At 42.7% G+C, this 19671-nt stretch overlaps 2 protein-coding genes across 7 annotated transcripts in view; one reads left to right on the top strand and one right to left on the bottom strand.

The window, feature by feature from the left end:
• The first annotated feature begins 1083 nt into the window (after positions 1-1083).
• RPL31 (ribosomal protein L31) lies at positions 1084-19073 on the top strand. 2 transcript variants are annotated; one of them, XM_001162291.8, is made up of 5 exons: positions 1084-1629; positions 2016-2122; positions 3486-3611; positions 5303-5415; positions 5694-5762. In XM_001162291.8, the coding sequence occupies exons 2-5, from the start codon at positions 2016-2018 to the stop codon at positions 5723-5725; spliced, it is 378 nt and encodes a 125-aa protein (XP_001162291.1). In that variant the 5' UTR covers positions 1084-1629; the 3' UTR covers positions 5726-5762. The 2 variants fall into 2 exon arrangements, with proteins under 2 accessions (XP_001162291.1, XP_003309211.1); XM_003309163.6 differs by lacking the exon at positions 5694-5762 and adding an exon at positions 18347-19073 and having other exon boundaries at positions 1540-1629.
• TBC1D8 (TBC1 domain family member 8) overlaps positions 6595-19671 on the bottom strand; it is a 144555-nt gene continuing 131478 nt past the window's right edge. For 3 of the 5 annotated variants that reach the window (XM_063788967.1, XM_016949125.4, XM_001162139.7), the window contains exons 18-20: positions 10796-10885; positions 10272-10369; positions 6595-7644 (exon numbers count right to left, since the gene is read on the bottom strand). In XM_063788967.1, the coding sequence (XP_063645037.1) occupies positions 7192-7644; positions 10272-10369; positions 10796-10885 (641 nt within the window). In that variant the 3' untranslated portion in view covers positions 6595-7191. The other 2 variants (XM_016949126.4, XM_063788966.1) reach the window with 1 other exon arrangement.

Here is a 19671-nt window from a genome sequence, read left to right as displayed (position 1 = left end):
CTACTCAGGAGGCTGAGGCAGAAGAATGGCGTGAACTCGGCAGGCGGAGCTTGCAGTGAGCCGAGATCGCGCCACTGCACTCCAGCCTGGGCGACAGAGCGAGACTCCGTCTCAAAAAACAACAACAACAACAACAACAAAAGCAATGTGTTTAGCCCAGGCCACAAAATACACAACCCATCATTAGGCCAAGGTAATCATGACAATCCCATTTGCTTTTGGCAGGCATGTGCTCTCCCAGCCTAACTGAAATGGAGTCCCTAGTCCTAACCAATGACAGGCAGAAATCTACTGGAGGTTTCTGGAAAGGCCTTTGGAGTCTGATAAGAGACATGGGGGGAGGCTTGCTTGTCCACCACCATCTCTTGCCTTTGAGGACTGCTGGGATACCTAGAAGTGCAACATCTACCCTGATACAGGATGCAAAGATTCCTCATGAGATCAGAGTTCCTGTTCCAGCCCTGAAATTGCCTGCCTCCAGTCTTGTCTGTGAGGTCTTGAAACATGTCCATTGCTGAAAACCCTGTTAGTAGGTTAGGGGTGACTTGGTCCGGGCATTTTCCCATTCACCAAAGTGCCAGGCATTAAGTGGGCCCTTTCAACTTGGAACATCAAGCTCCTTCGTTCTGGGAAATTTCCTTAAATTCAAGGTACCATCGTCATGAAATTTCTGAACTTTAAAGAGAAGATCCTAAAATCTTTCAGAGAGAAAAAAATGACCCATCACTTCTCACCACACTGAAAAACGGAAGACAATGAAGCCTGCCTTCAAAATGCTGGGGAGAAATTCTTTTCAATCTAGAATTCCATACAAGCCAGAATTTAAATTTGAGGGTTGAATAAATACTCAGGTATTTGAGGGCTCATAAACTTTTTAGCTAGTGTACTCATCTTAAGAAACCACTAAAAATGGTGTGCTCCTGTGAAAGAAGGGAGTTTGACAAGAAAAAGGAAGACATGGGTCCATAGATCCAACTGTCTCCGAATCTCTAGACTGGTGACACGCAGTTCCCAGTTCTCTGGGGACCTCCTCAGATCTCCCTGTCGTGTCATCTCACATCTGTCATCTCTCGGGTCATATCCAACACACTGGGCCACCCACGCACAGGGACGACGCGACAGCCCTGTGGCTCCACCGCACAGGACAGCCACGACTGGCAATCCTGTGCCAGCCCTGCTCGACGCAAGCACCTCCAGCGCCGGGTTGCGTCTTAGTGACCCTGGGGCCGCCAGCCAGGCACCGCGCCCGACGCAGGCTCAGTCAGTGTTGGTCGGATGCATGAATGAATGGGAAAAACGAAGTCTCTCTCCCTGGCCCTGCTCCCATACATCTGTAGGCCTAGGTCTTGGTTTTATCCGAAGACTTAGAGAAGGGACGCAAGTTCCTTCCCGGAGCCAGAAGGAATCCGTCGAGAAGCGGGACCTCAAGCTCGCGGCCCAAAAGCGCGGCCCCGCCACGACGCCTGCTAGCTGGCCCCACTTCGGCGCGCGCCGCTTACATCATAGCTCGCCTCTCCCCTTCCCTAGCCACACCCCCTTGCCTGGCGACCCGGAAGTTGTACTTGCAACTGCGGCTTTCCTTCTCCCACAATCCTTCGCGCTCTTCCTTTCCAACTTGGACGCTGCAGAGTGAGTATGGGTGGCGGAGTCTGGGCTCCTGGAATCCAGCGCCATCCTCCTTTGGGATTGTGCTAACTGGGACCGCAAAATCTCTCCCGAGCCAGCCCGGGGCTCCGGTTGTGGGGAGATGGGAATACACCCTGCTTTTAAAGGCTCCCAGAGCCTGAGGAGGAAAGTGACCAGGCTTAGGGGAGCCGGAGCGGCAGGGATTTCCGGGTCGGAGGCATCTGAGGGGCGCAGGGGCGCGGGTGCGTGGGCCACTGGGTGACCGACTTAGCCTGGCCAGACTCTCAGCACCTGGAAGCGCCCCTAGAGTGACAGCGTGAGGCTGGGAGGGAGGACTTGGCTTGAGCTTGTTAAACTCTGCTCTGAGCCTCCTTGTCGCCTGCATTTAGATGGCTCCCGCAAAGAAGGGTGGCGAGAAGAAAAAGGGCCGTTCTGCCATCAACGAAGTGGTAACCCGAGAATACACCATCAACATTCACAAGCGCATCCATGGAGTGTGAGTATCCCTGTAGCTGCCCTGGGTCTCGAACTCACGCGTCTGGTTGTCACTGAGAGATGTGCCGAATCACCTCCACCCCAATCTTTTCCTCTTGTGGCCTTCCCTGTTTCATTCATTGGCAATTTAACAAATCCTGTGGGCTCTACCCTCCGAATACATTCACAGTCTGACCAGCTGCATTGGTCTTTCTGACCGCCCCCATTATTCTTTCTTACCCGAATGCGGACAGCAGCAGCTCCCTACCCCTGTTCCCTTCCCTACCCAAACATGCGTGGTCTATTCTCAGATCCTCCATCGGCCTTCTATCTTAGGTTAGAAATCAAGAGTTCTTGCCATGATCCCACATTGGCTGACCCGCTTAATCATACCGGGCATGCTTCTGTTTCAAAGTAGCTACTTTGTTGAATTTTTACTCTTTTTTTCCCTATGCCTGAATGTTTTTTCCACAAATAAATGCTTCGTTGCCTTCAGACTTTGAGTCCAATATCACCCTGGCCATCTGTTTTGTTCTGTTTTGTTTGAGACGGAGTCTTGCTCTGTCTCCAGCCTGGAATGCAGTGGCGCGATCTCGGCTCACTGCAACCTCCGCCTCCGTGCCTTAGCCTCCCGAGTAGCTGGGATTACAGGACCCCGCCACCACACCTGGCCCACCTTGGCCGTCTTATAGAAACTTGCAGTCCCCTTCCCTAATGCTTTATTTTCCCTGGTTTGTCTTTCTCTGTAGTACTAGATACCATCTGATGTACTCAATAGGTTGCTTACATAAGCTGTGTGAAGAACAAGGGATTGCCAGCTGCTGTTATTTCTAGTACCGTTTACTTCTGGATGTTTTAAGTATTTAAGTGAAGTGAGCTTGCTTGATGGGTTCATAGCGTTAACTACTGCCATTCATCATACTCAAGAAGCAACCTGTCTGCACATTTCAGGCCCCTGCTCTTTAAGCATAGATGAAGTCAATAGCATTGAATGATCTGTTCCAAAAACATGTCCTGTCTTAAGACATGACATTTAATCAAATTTAGTATTTTGATTGAGGACTTCAGAAAGTGGATTATGCATTTTCTTGTCCTAAGTATTATGCTAATTGCTGGGCATTGCACACTGGTGGGAAAAAAGGATTGTTACTGCCTAGTTTAAGGTTTGGTTTAGGCTGGTTTTAGGAGGACATACCATCTACAGTAAGTCTTCACTGAGCTTTAAGCACACTGGCCTACTGCATGCTGTAAAAACTTGGTTTTGTTACATAAGACGTTGCTTAAAGTCAGTTTCCAGGAGCCTATCAACGACATTGAGGATTTCTCACATGTACCTAATTTAGTTTTGTGCTCCTTTAATTTGTTCACTTATGTTTGAATCGTAGGGGCTTCAAGAAGCGTGCACCTCGGGCACTCAAAGAGATTCGGAAATTTGCCATGAAGGAGATGGGAACTCCAGATGTGCGCATTGACACCAGGCTCAACAAAGCTGTCTGGGCCAAAGGAATAAGGTGCTAAAGTTATCTGTATTCGAAGGTGAACTTTTGCAATGATACCAGCTTCACTTAACCCTGCAAGAGCCCGTATCAGTTCAGTAATTTGGTTAATGCATGTGGAAGTATAAAAAAAAAATACTGTGACCATGACTTAGGGTGCGTAGTATCTGCAGGGAAGCCCCTTAATTTAGTGGCTTCTGAACTGAGACCCAAGGGAAGGAGCCAGCAGTGTAGGGTGGGAAAGAGCACTGCAGAGAGAGGAAGCTTGGCAGGATCTGGGAGCGGGGTGGTGAACGCAGGTAAAGTGGAATAAATCACTGCGAGCCCAGTGGAGGAGGGAGGGAGGGGTGAGGGCCGACCCTGTAGGGTCGCTCTAGACATCATGGCAAGTCCACCATGAGAGAAGTGGTTCTTGGCCTGCGGCAGTTTTACCTGTCCTTCCCGGGGTTGTGGCGGGGGTGGGGGGCAGTGTTTTTTGTCACTACTGAGGGATACTGTGGGCCAGGGACTACTAAACATCCTACAACTCATGGGGCTGCTCCCTCAACAAAAAATTGCCTAGCTCAGATGTTAGTTCTGATGTTGGGGGACCCTGCTCTAAAGTGGAACCAGAAAGCAGGGGAGGCTTGTGCTGTAAAGGACGTCATGAGGTGCCAGAACAGAAGTGGAGTGAGGGGCAGCTAGAGGAATGATGACAGTGTGGACTAGTTGATTCTGGAAACGGGTTGGGGGAGGACTGTCGGCATCTGTGTGGTATTTAAACCTTAGGATTAAGTGAGATGAACAAGACAGGGACCTGAGACCTAGCTCTTCTGTGGGTGGACATTTAAGGGTGCAGCAGGAGAAGTGTCCTCCGATGCCTGCCTTGGGATAAGAGGAATGGGATTACAGGAGCCAAGAGAAGTCCTGAGTTTATAGGAATCCGGGGCCTAGAACAATACCCAGCATCGATAGAGGAAAGAGAATCAGCTGTGATGCTACGGAGAGGGTAAGACAGGACAAGGGGATTGCATGTGGAAGACAGAGAAAAGAGTATGCGCCTGTGGCAGAGTTTTTAACACTGTTTTTTGTTCGTTTTGAGATGGAGTTAATGTTGCCCAGGCTGGAGCGCAATGGCGTAGTCTCAGCTCACTGCAACCTCCACCTCCTGGGTTCAAGCTATTTTCCTGCCTCAGCCTCCCAAGTAGCTGGGATTACAGGCAGCCGCCACCACGCCTGGCTCTTAGTTTTTGCATTTTTAGTAGAGAGGGGTTTTACCATGTTGGCCAGGGTGATCTCGAACTCCTGACCTCAGATGATGCACCCACCTCAGCCTCCCAAAGTGCTGGGGTTACAGGGGCGAGCCACCATGCCGTTTCTTCATATTTTAATGTAACAGAAAAATCACGTAACAAGTTTCTGGTGATAGACAAAAGACTAACACATTTGGACCATTTGGACCCAGATATCTGCTTAGGATTAACCGGTTGGGTATCAATGGTGGCTACCTTAACATGTCTTCAAACAAGCATCCCTCCTGTGGTAACAGCATTTAATGTTCACCTGGGGGTTATGTTTCATTTTCCAGGGAACTGTAAGTTCTAGGTTGGTCAGAGTAGAGCAAAGGACAGCATTAGAAGCAGGCATATGAGATATGTGAATACAGCTAGTGGCTGCTTGGTTGAAAGGAGGCATTGACTTTAGCAACACAATTATGTTTTTATTAGGAATGTGCCATACCGAATCCGTGTGCGGCTGTCCAGAAAACGTAATGAGGATGAAGATTCACCAAATAAGCTATATACTTTGGTTACCTATGTACCTGTTACCACTTTCAAAAGTAAGTTCTCCATCCCATAAAGCCATTTAAATTCATTAGAAAAATGTCCTTACCTCTTAAAATGTGAATTCATCTGTTAAGCTAGGGGTGACACACGTCATTGTACCCTTTTTTAATTGTTGGTGTGGGAAGATGCTAAAGAATGCAAAACTGATCCATATCTGGGATGTAAAAAGGTTGTGGAAAATAGAATGCCCAGACCCGTCTACAAAAGGTTTTTAGAGTTGAAATATGAAATGTGATGTGGGTATGGAAATTGACTGTTATTTCCTTTACAGATCTACAGACAGTCAATGTGGATGAGAACTAATTGCTGATCGTCAGATCAAATAAAGTTATAAAATTGCCTTGTTTTTGTTCTTTTTAGTTGCAACATAATGTACTTGTATATCCCTATCCTAATTATGGGATCATTTGAAGAGCTTTTCCCAAATTGATGGCCTGTGCTGCCTTCTCCCTATCCCCTGGGGTTGAATTTGTGGACAGGGTCTAGGCAGGTTTTTAAAGTGATTTCAAACTGCAACCTAGTTTTAGAACCACTGTTCTGGGTAGTTGGGATACTGAAGGCATATTGTTAATTATTCTACTTGTATGTTTTGCTAATTCTAAGATAAGCATTTTTCCAGAAACCAGGATGTAGAATCCAGTTGCCATTGACATCTCAACATTTTAGGAAACAACTTTAAAATGATATACTAGCTATCTATCTATCTGTAGCATCTTAAAGGTAATGAAATTAATGTGGCAGTAGGTCTTTTAAGCTTCTGCCTACATCCATATTGAGTATAGTTGTTGTCTTCTAAAATAATTGATTTTTGGTGAGATAATCAGATTCATATTTTAAGCCTTTTGTAATGGCCCCGTGGTACCTGGAGTCAAGGTTCAGAAGTAAAAAGTTCCTTAAGGTATCAATAACAAAAATTTGTATTAATAGTTCAGTCCTAAAGCAGTGTTGCTGAGATTATGTTTCACCAGCATTTACAAGCTCTATGTTAAATGCTGCCATAAAGAGGTCTCTGAAGCCGTAGGGCACACCCAAGGCAGGGCTGAGAAGTACCTAGTAGTGTTGCACCACCCAGAAACCATGGATGGGCAGCAGCAACATCTCCAGCTTACCCATTCACTGCCACAGTCTACAGCTTAAGACACTTAACTGCAAGGTAAAAGAAAAGGACCAAGTAAATACAAAAAGTTTCTTATTAAAAAACTTGGAAGCCAACATTGAAAGCATGGTTTGTACACAACAACATTTTTGGAAGGACATATAAAGTGAATACAACCAAATATATTAAAATGGTTTCAATTACCAGCATTGAAACAGTGCAAAAAAAAGCCAAATACAATTGCACAGATAGTGGACTCCCTTAGATCTTGAAAGTGAACTTGATTCCTGACCTCTCCCATTGTCACTCCAAGTGAAAAATGAAAGCATGGGGCTTTTCTTGCTTCTTGGTTAGTATGGCACAGTGTGTTCATCTGAGAGCAAAATCAACACTAGCATCACAGCAGAAGTGCCCATTTCAGCGAATCCGGTAAAAATTGTAAGTCGGCATCAAGGGAACCAATGGATACCTTAGGGCACTGACAGACAATTCTCAATACATAGAAATGCTTGAGGGTTGTGTCGGTTCCCCTGGCCACAGTTTGTCAGGTTGTTTAGCCAGATGCCCCATTGGTAAGGTAGACTGAAATCTCGGTTTAGGGCTGATCCCAAGAAACAGTCTGGTTTGTGCTTTGGTATGGTGGACTCCAGTGTGCATAGCAGCTGCTATCTTGCTACAAGTTACTCAGCTTAAGTTCAGATTGTGATTGGTGGCTCATTTCAAAAGTTTTGAGATTGTACTGATTGATCTTGGCATTTTCAAGTTTGGATTTCATGTCCAGTGGCTTTTCAAAAAAGTTGACTAATGACTGTTCAGTCAGAAGTGAAGCTAAAATATGTTCAAGGGAGACAGTCCAGTCCCCTTCTGCCGCCTCTGGAAATGCCTGGGAGTCCTGGGGCGTCTTCCCAGTGTCTGCAAAAACCGAGTCCTCAGGAGAAGGAGCTGAAGCCCGCAGCTCCTCCCCACACTCCTGGGAGCAGCTTCCAGAGCTGCTGCTTCGCTGCCCCACCTCCCCGATCTGCAGCAGCAGTGTGGTGACTGTGGCGATGGCTTGATACAAATCATTTTCTTCTGGATCTTCATGGAACATACTGTACAGAGTTTTACAGAACTGGATAAATTCTCTCTGAAATTGAAATAAGTCTTAGGTAGCAGCAGAACCAGGGTGGAAGTGTCATTTTTTTTTTTAAACATACCTGTGAGCTTTGAGAAAACGACACAGTATTTTTGAAGACACAGAATATAAGAAAAGGTAGTCTCCGCCTTTCCACTCTAAACTATTAACAGTGGTGATTCCTGGGAATTTCAGCACAGACTTGGAAATGGGTAGACCTTCCTAGAGGATGTGCACACCCTTTAACAAAGCAATTCAAGAAACCACAGCAGGCTGGGCACAGTGGCTCCCGCCTGTAATCCCAGCACTGTGGGAGGCCGAGGCAGGCGGATCACCTGAGGCTGGGAGTCAGACCAGCCCAATCAACATGGAGAAACCCCATCTCTACTAAAAATACAAAATTAGCCAGGCGTGGTGGCCCATGCCTGCAATCCCAGCTACTTGGGAGGCTGAGGCAGGAGAATCGCTTAAACCCAGGAGGCAAAGGTTGTGGTAGTCAAGATCACACCATTGCGCTCCATCCTGGGCAACAAGAGTGAAACTTTGTCTTTAAAAAAAAAAAAAATGAAACCACAGCAATGTACAGATTTATCTGTAGGGATCTTTAAGCTAGAGTTTATAATAGGAAAATGCTGGAAACAGCTGAAACGCTATAAAGTTAGGGCATGTTCCTGTGGTGGGAAGGCCATGCAGGACCTAAATGTAAAATGAAATGGAAGAGTGATGCCTGTTGTTTTCTCAGTGTAATCTGAGACACTGCTGCTGAAATTGAGAATACGTAATGTGAGGACAGGTGCTTTAGGTGGAATCTAGCTACACAATTACTCCAAGAATAGAAAAACGGTTGGGTATGGCCGGGTGCGGTGGCTCATGCCTGTAATCCCAGCACTTTGGGAGGCCGAGGCGGGCGGATCACGAGGTCAGGAGATCGAGACCATCCTGGCTAACACCTGGCTAACATGGTGAGACCCCGTCTCTATTAAAAATACAAAAAAATTAGCCGGGCTTGGTGGTGGGCGCCTGTAGTCCCAGCTACTCGGGAAGCTGAGGCAGGAGAATGGCATGAACTTGGGAGGCGGAGCTTGCAGTGAGCCGAGATCGTGCCACTGCACTCTAGCCTGGGTGACAGAGTGAGACTCTGTCTCAAAAAAAAAAAAACAAAAAACAAAAATGAAAAATGCTTGGGTACTAATATAACAAATATTTATTTGGGGGAAAAGATCCATGGTTATTCTGAAAGGAAACCTGAATATGAACATGGCCCGTTTTGTTTGAAACATCACCTATAGAAAAAAAAAGGTTATGTGTATCAGAATGTTAATACTGATAGCTCTGAGTGATGAAGTTTAACTCATTTTGATCATATATCCAGAGAGTAGAATGAGCATCTGAGAGCAATTCCCAGCACAGCAGACAAGCAGCATTTCTCAAACATGCTATGAAACACTAATCCCACAAGATGTTTTGTGGTCAAAAGAAAAAAAAGACTGAGAAACTGCATGCTAAATTCTACTCTTGAATGGTCGTAGTCCACAGCACCAAAATGACTTAAGTCCTATAAAAAAGGAGCTTTTTTTTTTTTTTTTTTTTTTTTTTTTTTGAGATGGAGTCTCGCTCTGTCGCCCAGGCTGGAGTGCAGTGGCGCGATCTCGGCTCACTGCAAGCTCCACCTCCCGGGTTCACGCCATTCTCCTGCCTCAGCCTCCCGAGTAGCTGGGACTACAGGCGCCCGCTACCACGTCCAGCTAATTTTTTTTTTTTTGTATTTTTAGTAGAGACGGGGTTTCACCATGTTAGCCAGGATGGTCTCAATCTCCTGACTTCGTAATCCGCCCGCCTCGGCCTCCCAAAGTGCTGGGATTACAGACGTGAGCCACCGCGCCTGGCCAAAAAGGAGCATTTTTAACTTTAAGCCTACATTTCCTAAACATTGGGAGGAACCATTTTCAAAATGAAACAAACCATATGGAACCGGAATATGGCACAACCCTTTTCTGGAAGATGCTCAGAAGTTTTAGAGACTCCTCTATCAGTACTGTGTATCATGCAGCCAGTGATTTCCCAGGAAATGGAGCAAACACAGTATTTGAAGGGAAGAATGCTGTATCCACAGTGGCCCCAAATACTTCTACCTCCCAGAGGAATAAATCTGTATCACAACCTGGATAAATGAATTTTATACAAAAACTCCTCAAAGATGTGAAGTGTGTGGCAGCCTCCTGTTTTAATCACTATGATGTTCCACTACCTGGACTCTGCAGGTAAGGGGCCCAAGCTTGATTCTCAGATTAATCATCTGAAAAAACAGTTAATTCTCGGTTGGGCGCGGTGGCTCACACCTGTAATCCCAGCACTTTAGGAGGCTGAGGCAGGCGGATCACAAGGTGAGAAGTTCAAGACCAGCCTGACCAACATGGTGAAACCCCACCTCTACTAAAAATACAAAAATTAGCCAGACGTGGTGGCACACGCCGGTAGTCCCAGCTACTCAGGAGGCTGAGGCAGGAGAACTGCTTGAACCTGGGAGGTGGAGGTTGCAGTGGGCTGAGATCACGCCACTGTACTGCAGCCTGGGCGACAGAGCGAGACTCCATCTCAAAAAAAAAAAGTTAATTCTCTGCACTGAAGAAAGTCCATACCTGGCTCATTTTGGGCAATTCTTTCTCAGTTTTATCTTTTTCTTTGGCTAAATCCTTAATCATCTGCTTCAGCTGTTTCTGATAATCAACTGCATCACCTTGAAACAAAGGAAAACAATATGTGGTTTAATTTAAATAAATTCAGTGACAGCAAAAAGGAAACTATGTAGGAGAGAGGAGCAAGGGGGTGAGGAATTCCACTAAGCAAATTCCATACAAAACTGGAAAGCAAGAGATTCCCCTGGAGAGCCAGTGGGTGGTAACTGGGGGACTTCTGCTCTAGGAGGACCTGTGAAACAGCAAACAGGAGGAAGGAACTTGGTGGTGGGGGCAAGGGGCAGCCACCCAGCAACACCCCCACTAGGAGCACTTCTGTCCTCTAAAGGCAATGAGTTCGGTGATAATTCATTGGACGAAGGGAAAAGACAAGGCTGCTACAAGAAGAGGGATGAGGGCAACCCGGGTGCCTCCCGCCACTGCAGTGGTATGCCCAGGGGAAAGCAACAATGAAAAGAGGTACGTGCCATTGGGTTTCCCGAAAACCAGGGGTCTCGATGTTGACAACAGAGGATTCTTCAACGGCGACTGGCTGTCTCGGTCATTTTCAGTGAGTGCTTTAAAAAAGATGAGAGGTTTAAATTAAACAAATTTTCTGCCTTACCAAAACTGACAGTAATGTAGCTTTCTAGGCAACTAAAGGCTAAGCCAGCAGCTCCCAGCCTGTGGACTGTAGTTTTTGCAGGGTCCACGAACCCAAATGCACACCAAGCACTATCTGGATACCCAGAGAAAATAAAATGTCCCCCACACCAAGTGTGCCTTTTCCCAGAGGTATGCGGAGACTGTTGTAATTAACAACATACACATTCATAGAAGGACACTGCTAATACTGATTTGGAAAAAATGTATGTAGTGAAATCCCATTTTGTAAAACTAAAATATATCCATGCACACATAAAGTACTCTAGAAATAAATACACTAAATCTCTGGGTGGTGGAATAATTGGTAATGATTTTAAACTTTTCAGGATAGTATTTCTCTACAATGAGCACATACTGCTGTACTTACACAATTTCTTTTAAAAGTTGAAGAAAAGCCTTAGTGAATTCAAAGCAGCATCTTAGTATTAGGAGTGTTCTTAAGGATGTTAAAAATAAAACTGTCAGAACCCTCATATATTGACGATGGGAATATAAACTGGCTCAGCCACTTTAGTAAACAGTCTGGCAGTTTTTTAAAAAGTTAAAGTTACCATTTGACTCAGAAATCTCACTTCTACATATACACCCAAGAGAACTGAAAGTGTTCACATGCAAACTTGTACACAGATTGTTCACAGTAGTATTGTTCATAGTAGCCAAAAAAACACCCAAATGTTGAATAAATTGCTGAATAAACAAATCATGGCATACCCATGCAATGGAATATTTGGCCATTAAAAGGAATGAAGCACTGGCGCATGCTACAGCATGGATGTGTCTTGAAAACATCATGCTAGGTGAGAGAAGTCGAACATGATACAGCAACTCCATTTATATCAAATGTCCAGGACAGGCAAATCTACAGAAACAGAAAGCTGCCTACGGCTGGGGAAAATGGATACACTGGGAGTGAGAGCTAAAGATATGACATTTATTTTCAGGGTGATGAAATGGTCTAAAATTGATTGTGGTGATCGCTGCACAACTCTGAATATACAAAAAAAAAACCCATTGAATTGTACGCTTTAAACGGGTGACTTGCATGGTGCGTGAAATATATCTCAATAAAGCTGCTATAAAATAACAATTATCGGGGATGACAGGGAAGGTTCCCCATATTTTAAAAAGTTTGGAACTTATTCGTAAACCATTTCACTGAAAATAAATCAAAGGCAAAATTCAGCTGTGATTCAACAAGCTTCCACAAGATGGCAGCAAAGCTTTGGAAAGCTACCCTTACTTTTTCCAACTTTGCCCAAAACGAATTTTGTGCATTGGCACATGTAAGAATCCACTCAAACTGAACAGGAGGAAAATTGCAAACCGTGAATGGTACCTGGGGCAGTCAGGATGGAAACGGATTTCCCAGAATAGTGCTGGGATGCCAAAGAACTTGGCGTACCACAAAGTAGAAATGTGTATACAAGTCACCAACAAAATGTGATGGGAGCCATAGAAAGGCAGCAATTAATCCAGGGGGTGGGCAAGTGTCCAGAAAGGAGGCAGGTAAAGTATTAACAGTGACAAGGAGCTGAGGGGCCAAACAACTCTCAGAGCAGAGCCTCCCAACCTCTGCCGTCACAGCATATGAAGAGAACGTCACCTGGACATGGAACTCACTGAAAATACTCATTCCACGATCTATTGATGATCAGAAGGATAGGATATTATGCATTATGGGAAATAGTAACTACTAAGCATGCATACAGTCTTTAAAAATCCTTTCAATCTTTTTACATGAGATATTTGGGCTGTTTAAACATGATCTTATTTTTCATTCCTATATATATGTAGCCTGTAATTCAAGCGTCTAAATGGATTGACAGACAATTTCTATTAAAGTGTTCATTGTGTCTCACTTCAAGTACTACCCAAGTTAAAATAAGATAAAGGGTTTACATTTGGTCATCTGAAACCCTCATCTCAGACTTCTGTTTAAAGGTAGTAGGTAACTTCATTGCTCCAACAGATACCACCAGCAGGAAGGTCTCTCCTTTATAGCCTTAGGGACCTTCATTACACACTGTACATGGTTTCTATTTTCTATATCATTGTCATTGCCACTGCCATCTTCCTCACTTTCTAAATGGGATGCCTGTGGAGGCGACAAGCCAGTTCCACCATAAGTGTCTTCTCTGTAGTAGAATTCACATATGGCTTTGAACACAATCTGGCCTTCAGATGCAGTTGAGACATTACAGTAATCATCAAAATAATCCCATCTCCACCATGCTTATTTTGCAAAAGCAGTATAGGGCCTTCCTCTCATCCCTCCATAGTGGTTGGAAACAGCAATCAAATTATAGCAGCGAGGCCCTGCACTTGGATTAATCAGAAATTCCAATACAGCCAAGTCATTGATAGGAAAATCAACTAAGTTATCTAACTTGTTTCTCAAGGATCTACTGTAAGAAAAATCACTTGAGATGCAACAGCTACTGGAGGCAGGGATCATACATCCAATTTCTTAGTGGTGGCTTCTTGACGATTTGGATACCAGGAATCTTTATCACTTAGTTTTCTTTTGTTGAAAAGGGTCTGAGGCAGTCTTATAATTTCGCAAAAGTTTTTTTTTTTTTCAAGGAAGTTTATATTCTATGTTTCCATATTTTTCAAAATCTTCTGTGGCATTTTAACTCAGGATCCCAATCCAAGGCCAGAATAGATCTTTCATCTAGCCCAAGCTGCCCATCATCGAATCAAACATGTCTGGTATCATTTCTGATGTAGCTGGTATCAGGACTGCTTAACTGTTAAACTGGAGCTGATATCAGGACTGCGTGTTAAACTGGAATCTAAACTACCATTTTTTGTGCCCTGTGAGATGCTGACCTTTGCAAATTTCATCAACACATCATCCCTTTTCAAAGTCATTGTTTCCTCCAGCTAAATCTTTAGAATGACTGTTTTTTCTCTGAGGGAGGCTCTTAATCCTGGCTGGATTCATCATTTAGCCAATCTGCTTCCATTTCACCTGGTGAGCCTTCTTCCCCTATGCCATTTGTGCCATTCCCATTATTATTTTGGTCCTTAGAGCAGTGTAAGCATCCCTCAGTTTCTTGGGTTCCAGCAGATACCTTGACATATTGGCACGTTCTTAAAAGCAAGAGCGTACAGAGTTATCTTCAGTATTGTTTCTTACCATAGCCATAAGAAAAGCCTAACCAAAAAGTGAAGAATCAAGATAGTGGGTATAACTTGAGTGCCATACTTCTCTCTTAGACAACCAGTAGTCACATGCTCTCTATCTTTGGTCCTACTGATGTTAATTTTAAACACCTCCCATTCCATAATGCTTGTAAGGTTTTTCTCCACAGCAAATATTCTGTGAAATCTATTATTTTATAGAGTCATGTGTCACTTAATGAGAGGAATACATTCTGAGAAATGCATCATTAGGTGATTTTGTCATTGTGCAAACATCATACAGTGGACTTACACGAACCTAGATGGTGTAGCCTACTACACACCTCGCCTATAAAGTCTGTTGTTCCTAGGCTACAAACCTGTACAGCATGTTACTGTCCTGAATACTGTAGGCAGCTGGAACACAATGGTAGCTGTGTATCTAAACTATCTAAATGTAGAAAAGGTGCTATAAAAATATGGTATAAAAGAAAAAAAATGGTATACCTGTATAGACCACTTACTATGAATGGAGGTTGCAGGGCTGTGGAAGCTGTTCTGGGCAAATCAGTGAGTAGTGAGTGAATATGAAGGCCTAGGACATTACTGCACACTGCCATAGACTTTATAAACACTTAACTGTACTGAGTTCATTTTTAAAATATTCTTGATCTTCAATAATAAATTAACCTCAGCTTACTGTAACTTTTTACTTTATAAACTTTTTGACTCTTTTGTAATAACACTTGCCTTAAAACACAAACACATTGTACAGCTGTGAAAAATATTTTCTTTATATTCTTATTCTATAAACATTTCTCTATCAAAAAAATCTTTTTAACTTTTCTGTTAAAAACCAAGACACCTAAGCCAAAAGAACAAAGCCAGAGGCATCACGCTACCTGACTTCAAACTATACTACAAGGCTACAGTAACCAAAACAGCATGGTACTGGTACCAAAACAGAGATATAGATCAATGGAACAGAACAGAGCCCTCAGAAATAACGCCGCATATCTACAACTATGTGATCTTTGACAAACCTGAGAAAAACAAGCAATGGAGAAAGGATTCCCTACTTAATAAATGGTGTTGGGAAAACTGGCTAGCCATGTGTAGAAAGCTGAAACTGGATCCCTTCCTTACACCTTATACAAAAATTAATTCAAGATGGATTAAAGACTTAAACGTTAGACCTAAAACCGTAAAAACCCTAGAAGAAAACCTAGGCATTACCATTCAGGACATAGGCATGGGCAAGGACTTCATGTCTAAAACACCAAAAGCAATGGCAACAAAAGCCAAAATTGACAAATGGGATCTAATTAAACTAAAGAGCTTCTGCACAGCAAAAGAAACTACCATCAGAGTGAACAGGCAATCTTCAAAATGGGAGAAAATTTTCGCAACCTACTCATCTGACAAAGGGCTAATATCCAGAATCTACAGTGAACTATCACAAGAAAAAAAACAAAACAACCCCATCAAAAAGTGGGCAAAGGATATGAACAGACACTTCTCAAAAGAAGACATTTATGCAGCCAAAAGACACATGAAAAAATGCTCATCATCACTGGCCATCAGAGAAATGCAAATCAAAACCACAATGAGATACCATCTCACACTAATTAGAATGGCAATCATTAAAAAGTCAGGAAACAACAGATGCTGGAGAGGATGTGGAGAAAAAGGAAGACTTTTACACTGTTGGTGGGACTGTAAACTAGTTCAACCACTGTGGAAGTCAGTGTGGCGATTCCTCAGGGATCTAGAACTAGAAATACCATTTGACCCAGCCATCCCATTACTGGGTATATACCCAAAGGACTATAAATCATGCTGCTATAAAGACACATGCACACGTATGTTTATTGCGGCACTATTCACAATAGCAAAGACTTGGAACCAACCCAAATGTCCAACAAGGATAGCCTGGATTAAGAAAATGTGACACATATACACCATGGAATACTATGCAGCCATAAAAAATGATGAGTTCATGTCCTTTGTAGGGACATGGATGAAATTGGAAATCATCATTCTCAGTAAACTATCGCAAGGACAAAAAACCAAACACCACATGTTCTCACTCATAGATGGGAATTGAACAATGAGAACACATGGACACAGGAAGGGGAACATCACACTCTGGGGACTGTTGTGGGGTGGGGGGAGGGGGGAGGGATAGCATTAGGAGATATACCTAATGCTAAATGACGAGTTAATGGGTGCAGCACACCAGCATGGCACATGTATACATATGTAACTAACCTGCACATTGTGCACATGTACCCTAAAACTTAAAAGTATTAAAAAAAAAAAAAAAAAAAAAAACACAAGACAAACACGCACATTAGCCTAGGCCTACACAGGGTCAGGATCATCAATATCAGTGTCTTCCACATCCACATCTTGTCCCAACTGAAGATCTTCATGGGCAATAACACACACAAAGCTGTCCTCTCCTGTGCCTTCTGGAATAGCGCTTGAAGGACCTGCCTGAGGCTGTTTTACAGTTTATTTTTTTTAATAAGTAGAAGGAACGCATGCTAAAATAATGATAAATAGTATAGTAATTACATAAACCAATAACATTCATTATCATTACCCAGTATTAGGTGTTACATGTAATTTTATATGCTAGACTTTTATACAACGGCAATAGAGTTGTTTACACCAGCATCATCACAAAAACATGAGTAATGTGTTTTGCTATGGTGTTTACAATGGCTAAGATAGGCATTTTTCAGTCTCGTTGTAATCCTATGGGACCACCATCATACATGCTGTCTATCCTTGCCCAGAACGTCCCTATGTGGCACACAACAGTATATATTTATCAGTACCTACCATCTAATCTGCAGATACCCTTGGCAAAGCAGACCATGCTGTGCAAAGATCTTGTGTATTTCCAATTGTACTACACAGGTTTGGAAAGCAGATCATTCTAACAGATATCCATGGTACATCACTTTATCACAGGCAAGATAGGGTCAAGTGACAAAAAGGATAAGATGTTACCAAAATCTTGGCACGCTCAGGACTTTTTAATATTAGTTTTCATACTAATACTAACAGTGAAGCAGCTACATGCAATTCCCAATTAGGTCTTCAAAACGATGATCTCTTCAAAGCAGATTGTCACCATCAGTGAGAAACCGAACAAGAAGGGGAAAGCAAATGGCATTTTCTTCTCTACTTGGTGAAAAGTCATTATAGAGGATTTGAACAGTTCCAATGCTCGCAATTCTACTTCAAGCATGTGCTCATTCTACATATCAACCCCTTTTTCACTGACAAATGTAATGTTGACAATTTTTTGGCTAATGGGACTAGATTTTGAATCCAATCAACACTTTTTCATATAAAGTTTTCAGAATAACAAAGCTTTCCCTCATTCATACAGATGTTGCTGTACTAATCTATAATTATGTTTTAGAATTCAAATTATAACACTGACTAAACATCACTAATGAAACATTTGTGACCTCCTTTTTTCCGAAGTTGAATTTTTGCTTTGAATTCATATTTTGTCAGTGTGTGTTAATATAATGTCATGTGCTCTTTCAGTTATCAATTAAGTTCATTCAGGTTTTCAACGTTTTAAGTGCTTTTTTTTTAAAGCCAATAATTACCCTTAACCAACTGCAAATTGGAATTATTCAAAAGGTTTCTCCTTTTAACTCAACTTCTTGACAGAACTCATCCTTTAGACAGCAGATGTACTTGGTTATGTATAAGACCTCAGAAGGAAACTTCTATTCCTTCACAGAAAGCTGAACACAAAGACTGGAGCAGCTCCAATTTTATTAATCAACATTTTAAGGACATCCTTTAATGTGGATTCAGGCTGGCAGGCAAACATTTCAGAGAGCCTATCTGTGAATAAAATAGCATATTCCCTGAATCTCAGAGTTCGCAGAAGGAACTCATGATGTGAGGGGTCCTCATAGGTTTGCTCAGTATACAAACTTACAGAAAAACCTCCAAATTGTCTCATTTGTGTGTGTCCATTTTCAGTATAACTTTCTCAGCAGTTTGTTATGTTTCTTTCCAAGGAAAATAAAGTTCTCCCAGGAAGTTCTCCTCTGAAAGTCCAATTAGTATAATTAACTAAGCAAAATGGCCAATATCCGTAGGTTTATCAATCTGCAGTGAAAACTGCTGATGTCCTAATCTTCTGGAATGGTCTTCATCTGTGTGTTACCTGACATGGTACCAAATCATCTGTAATATTTCTGTGCTAGTTCCTGTGCTAAACAGTGTTACAGTCACCAAGAGCCCATAAAGGGAGCCCTCCTGGAAGTGGATGAGGCCTTGGGTCTCGGCTCTTCATTGCTTCCTGAGCTGCAGCAGATGCCTTTACAACCAAGCTCACCGAGGACGTCTGTCTCCCATATTACCCTGGCAGAGGGCCAGGCCTGTTCTACACGGCCGGGGTTTCAGCAAGGTACTGATGTTTTCTGCCCTTGCCTCTTCGACAGGCAAGTAATAAGACTTAAGTGAAGAGAATTCTTTAGGCACACAAATTCACATTTGATGTAATCTCATTATACTTCCTGATCTGTGATTGAAAACTTTCATTTCGTAACTAGTATGTCTGTCCCACCTTTAAAAAGTTTTTCATTATGAAAGTAAGTATTTGTTAGAATTAAGTCTATTTAAATGAAAAAAACTTAGATATGAGTCTGCATGGCCTCAGGAAAATGATGTTTTAAAATAGAGATTTTAGGTTGTCTGCACTCTAGCTTTTTTGTCGTTTTCTTAAGGCTTTTTTAACTGCATCAAAAATTCAGATACGAAACATACACTAAAAAATAATACATCATATCTTAATTTCCACTGAACTTGATTTAAATTCAGAGTTACACAGTATGAATATCACAATCAGATATGTTCAAAAAGGTCTGAACAATTGATTTTCTGAAACCATGAAGGACTACAAATGCTTCTAATAAATCAATGTAATTAAAATGTCTTTTAGAAATAAACTTATTTGGAAACAAGTAGTAATTCATTAGAAAGTTAGATGAAGAGGCTGGGCGCGGTGGCTCATGCCTATAATCCCAGCACTTTGGGGGGCTGAGGCAGGTGGATCACGAGGTCAGGAGATCGAGACCATCCTGGCTAACACAGTGAAACCCTATCTCTGCTAAAAAAAAAAAAAAATACAAAAAATTAGCCGGGCGTGGTGGCGGGCACCTGTAGTCCCAGCTACTCGGGAGGCTGAGGCAGGAGAATGGCGTGGAACCCGGGAGGCGGAGCCTGCAGTGAGCTGAGATTGCGCCACTGCACTCCAGCCTGGGCCACAGAGCGAAACTCCGTCTCAAAAAAAAAAAAAAAAAAAGACAGATGAAGAATCAAAAATCAATCTTAGATGATAATTCAAAAGCCAATTATAAATTTAAAAATATACCATGGTGAAATTCCATCTGTACTAATCTACGCAACTTTTCTATAAATCTAAAATTATTCCAAAATAATGTTTGTTTTAAAACCAAGATAAAATAATAGAGTAAAATAAAAACAATCATGTTCTATTTAAGAATGCCAGATATAGATAATGACAACT

The sequence above is a fragment of the Pan troglodytes genome, chromosome 12 (assembly GCF_028858775.2).
Source record: "Pan troglodytes isolate AG18354 chromosome 12, NHGRI_mPanTro3-v2.0_pri, whole genome shotgun sequence".
Taxonomy (NCBI): domain Eukaryota; kingdom Metazoa; phylum Chordata; class Mammalia; order Primates; family Hominidae; genus Pan; species Pan troglodytes.
Note: the sequence above shows the minus strand (reverse complement) of the source record. Positions and strands in the feature narration are given on the sequence as shown.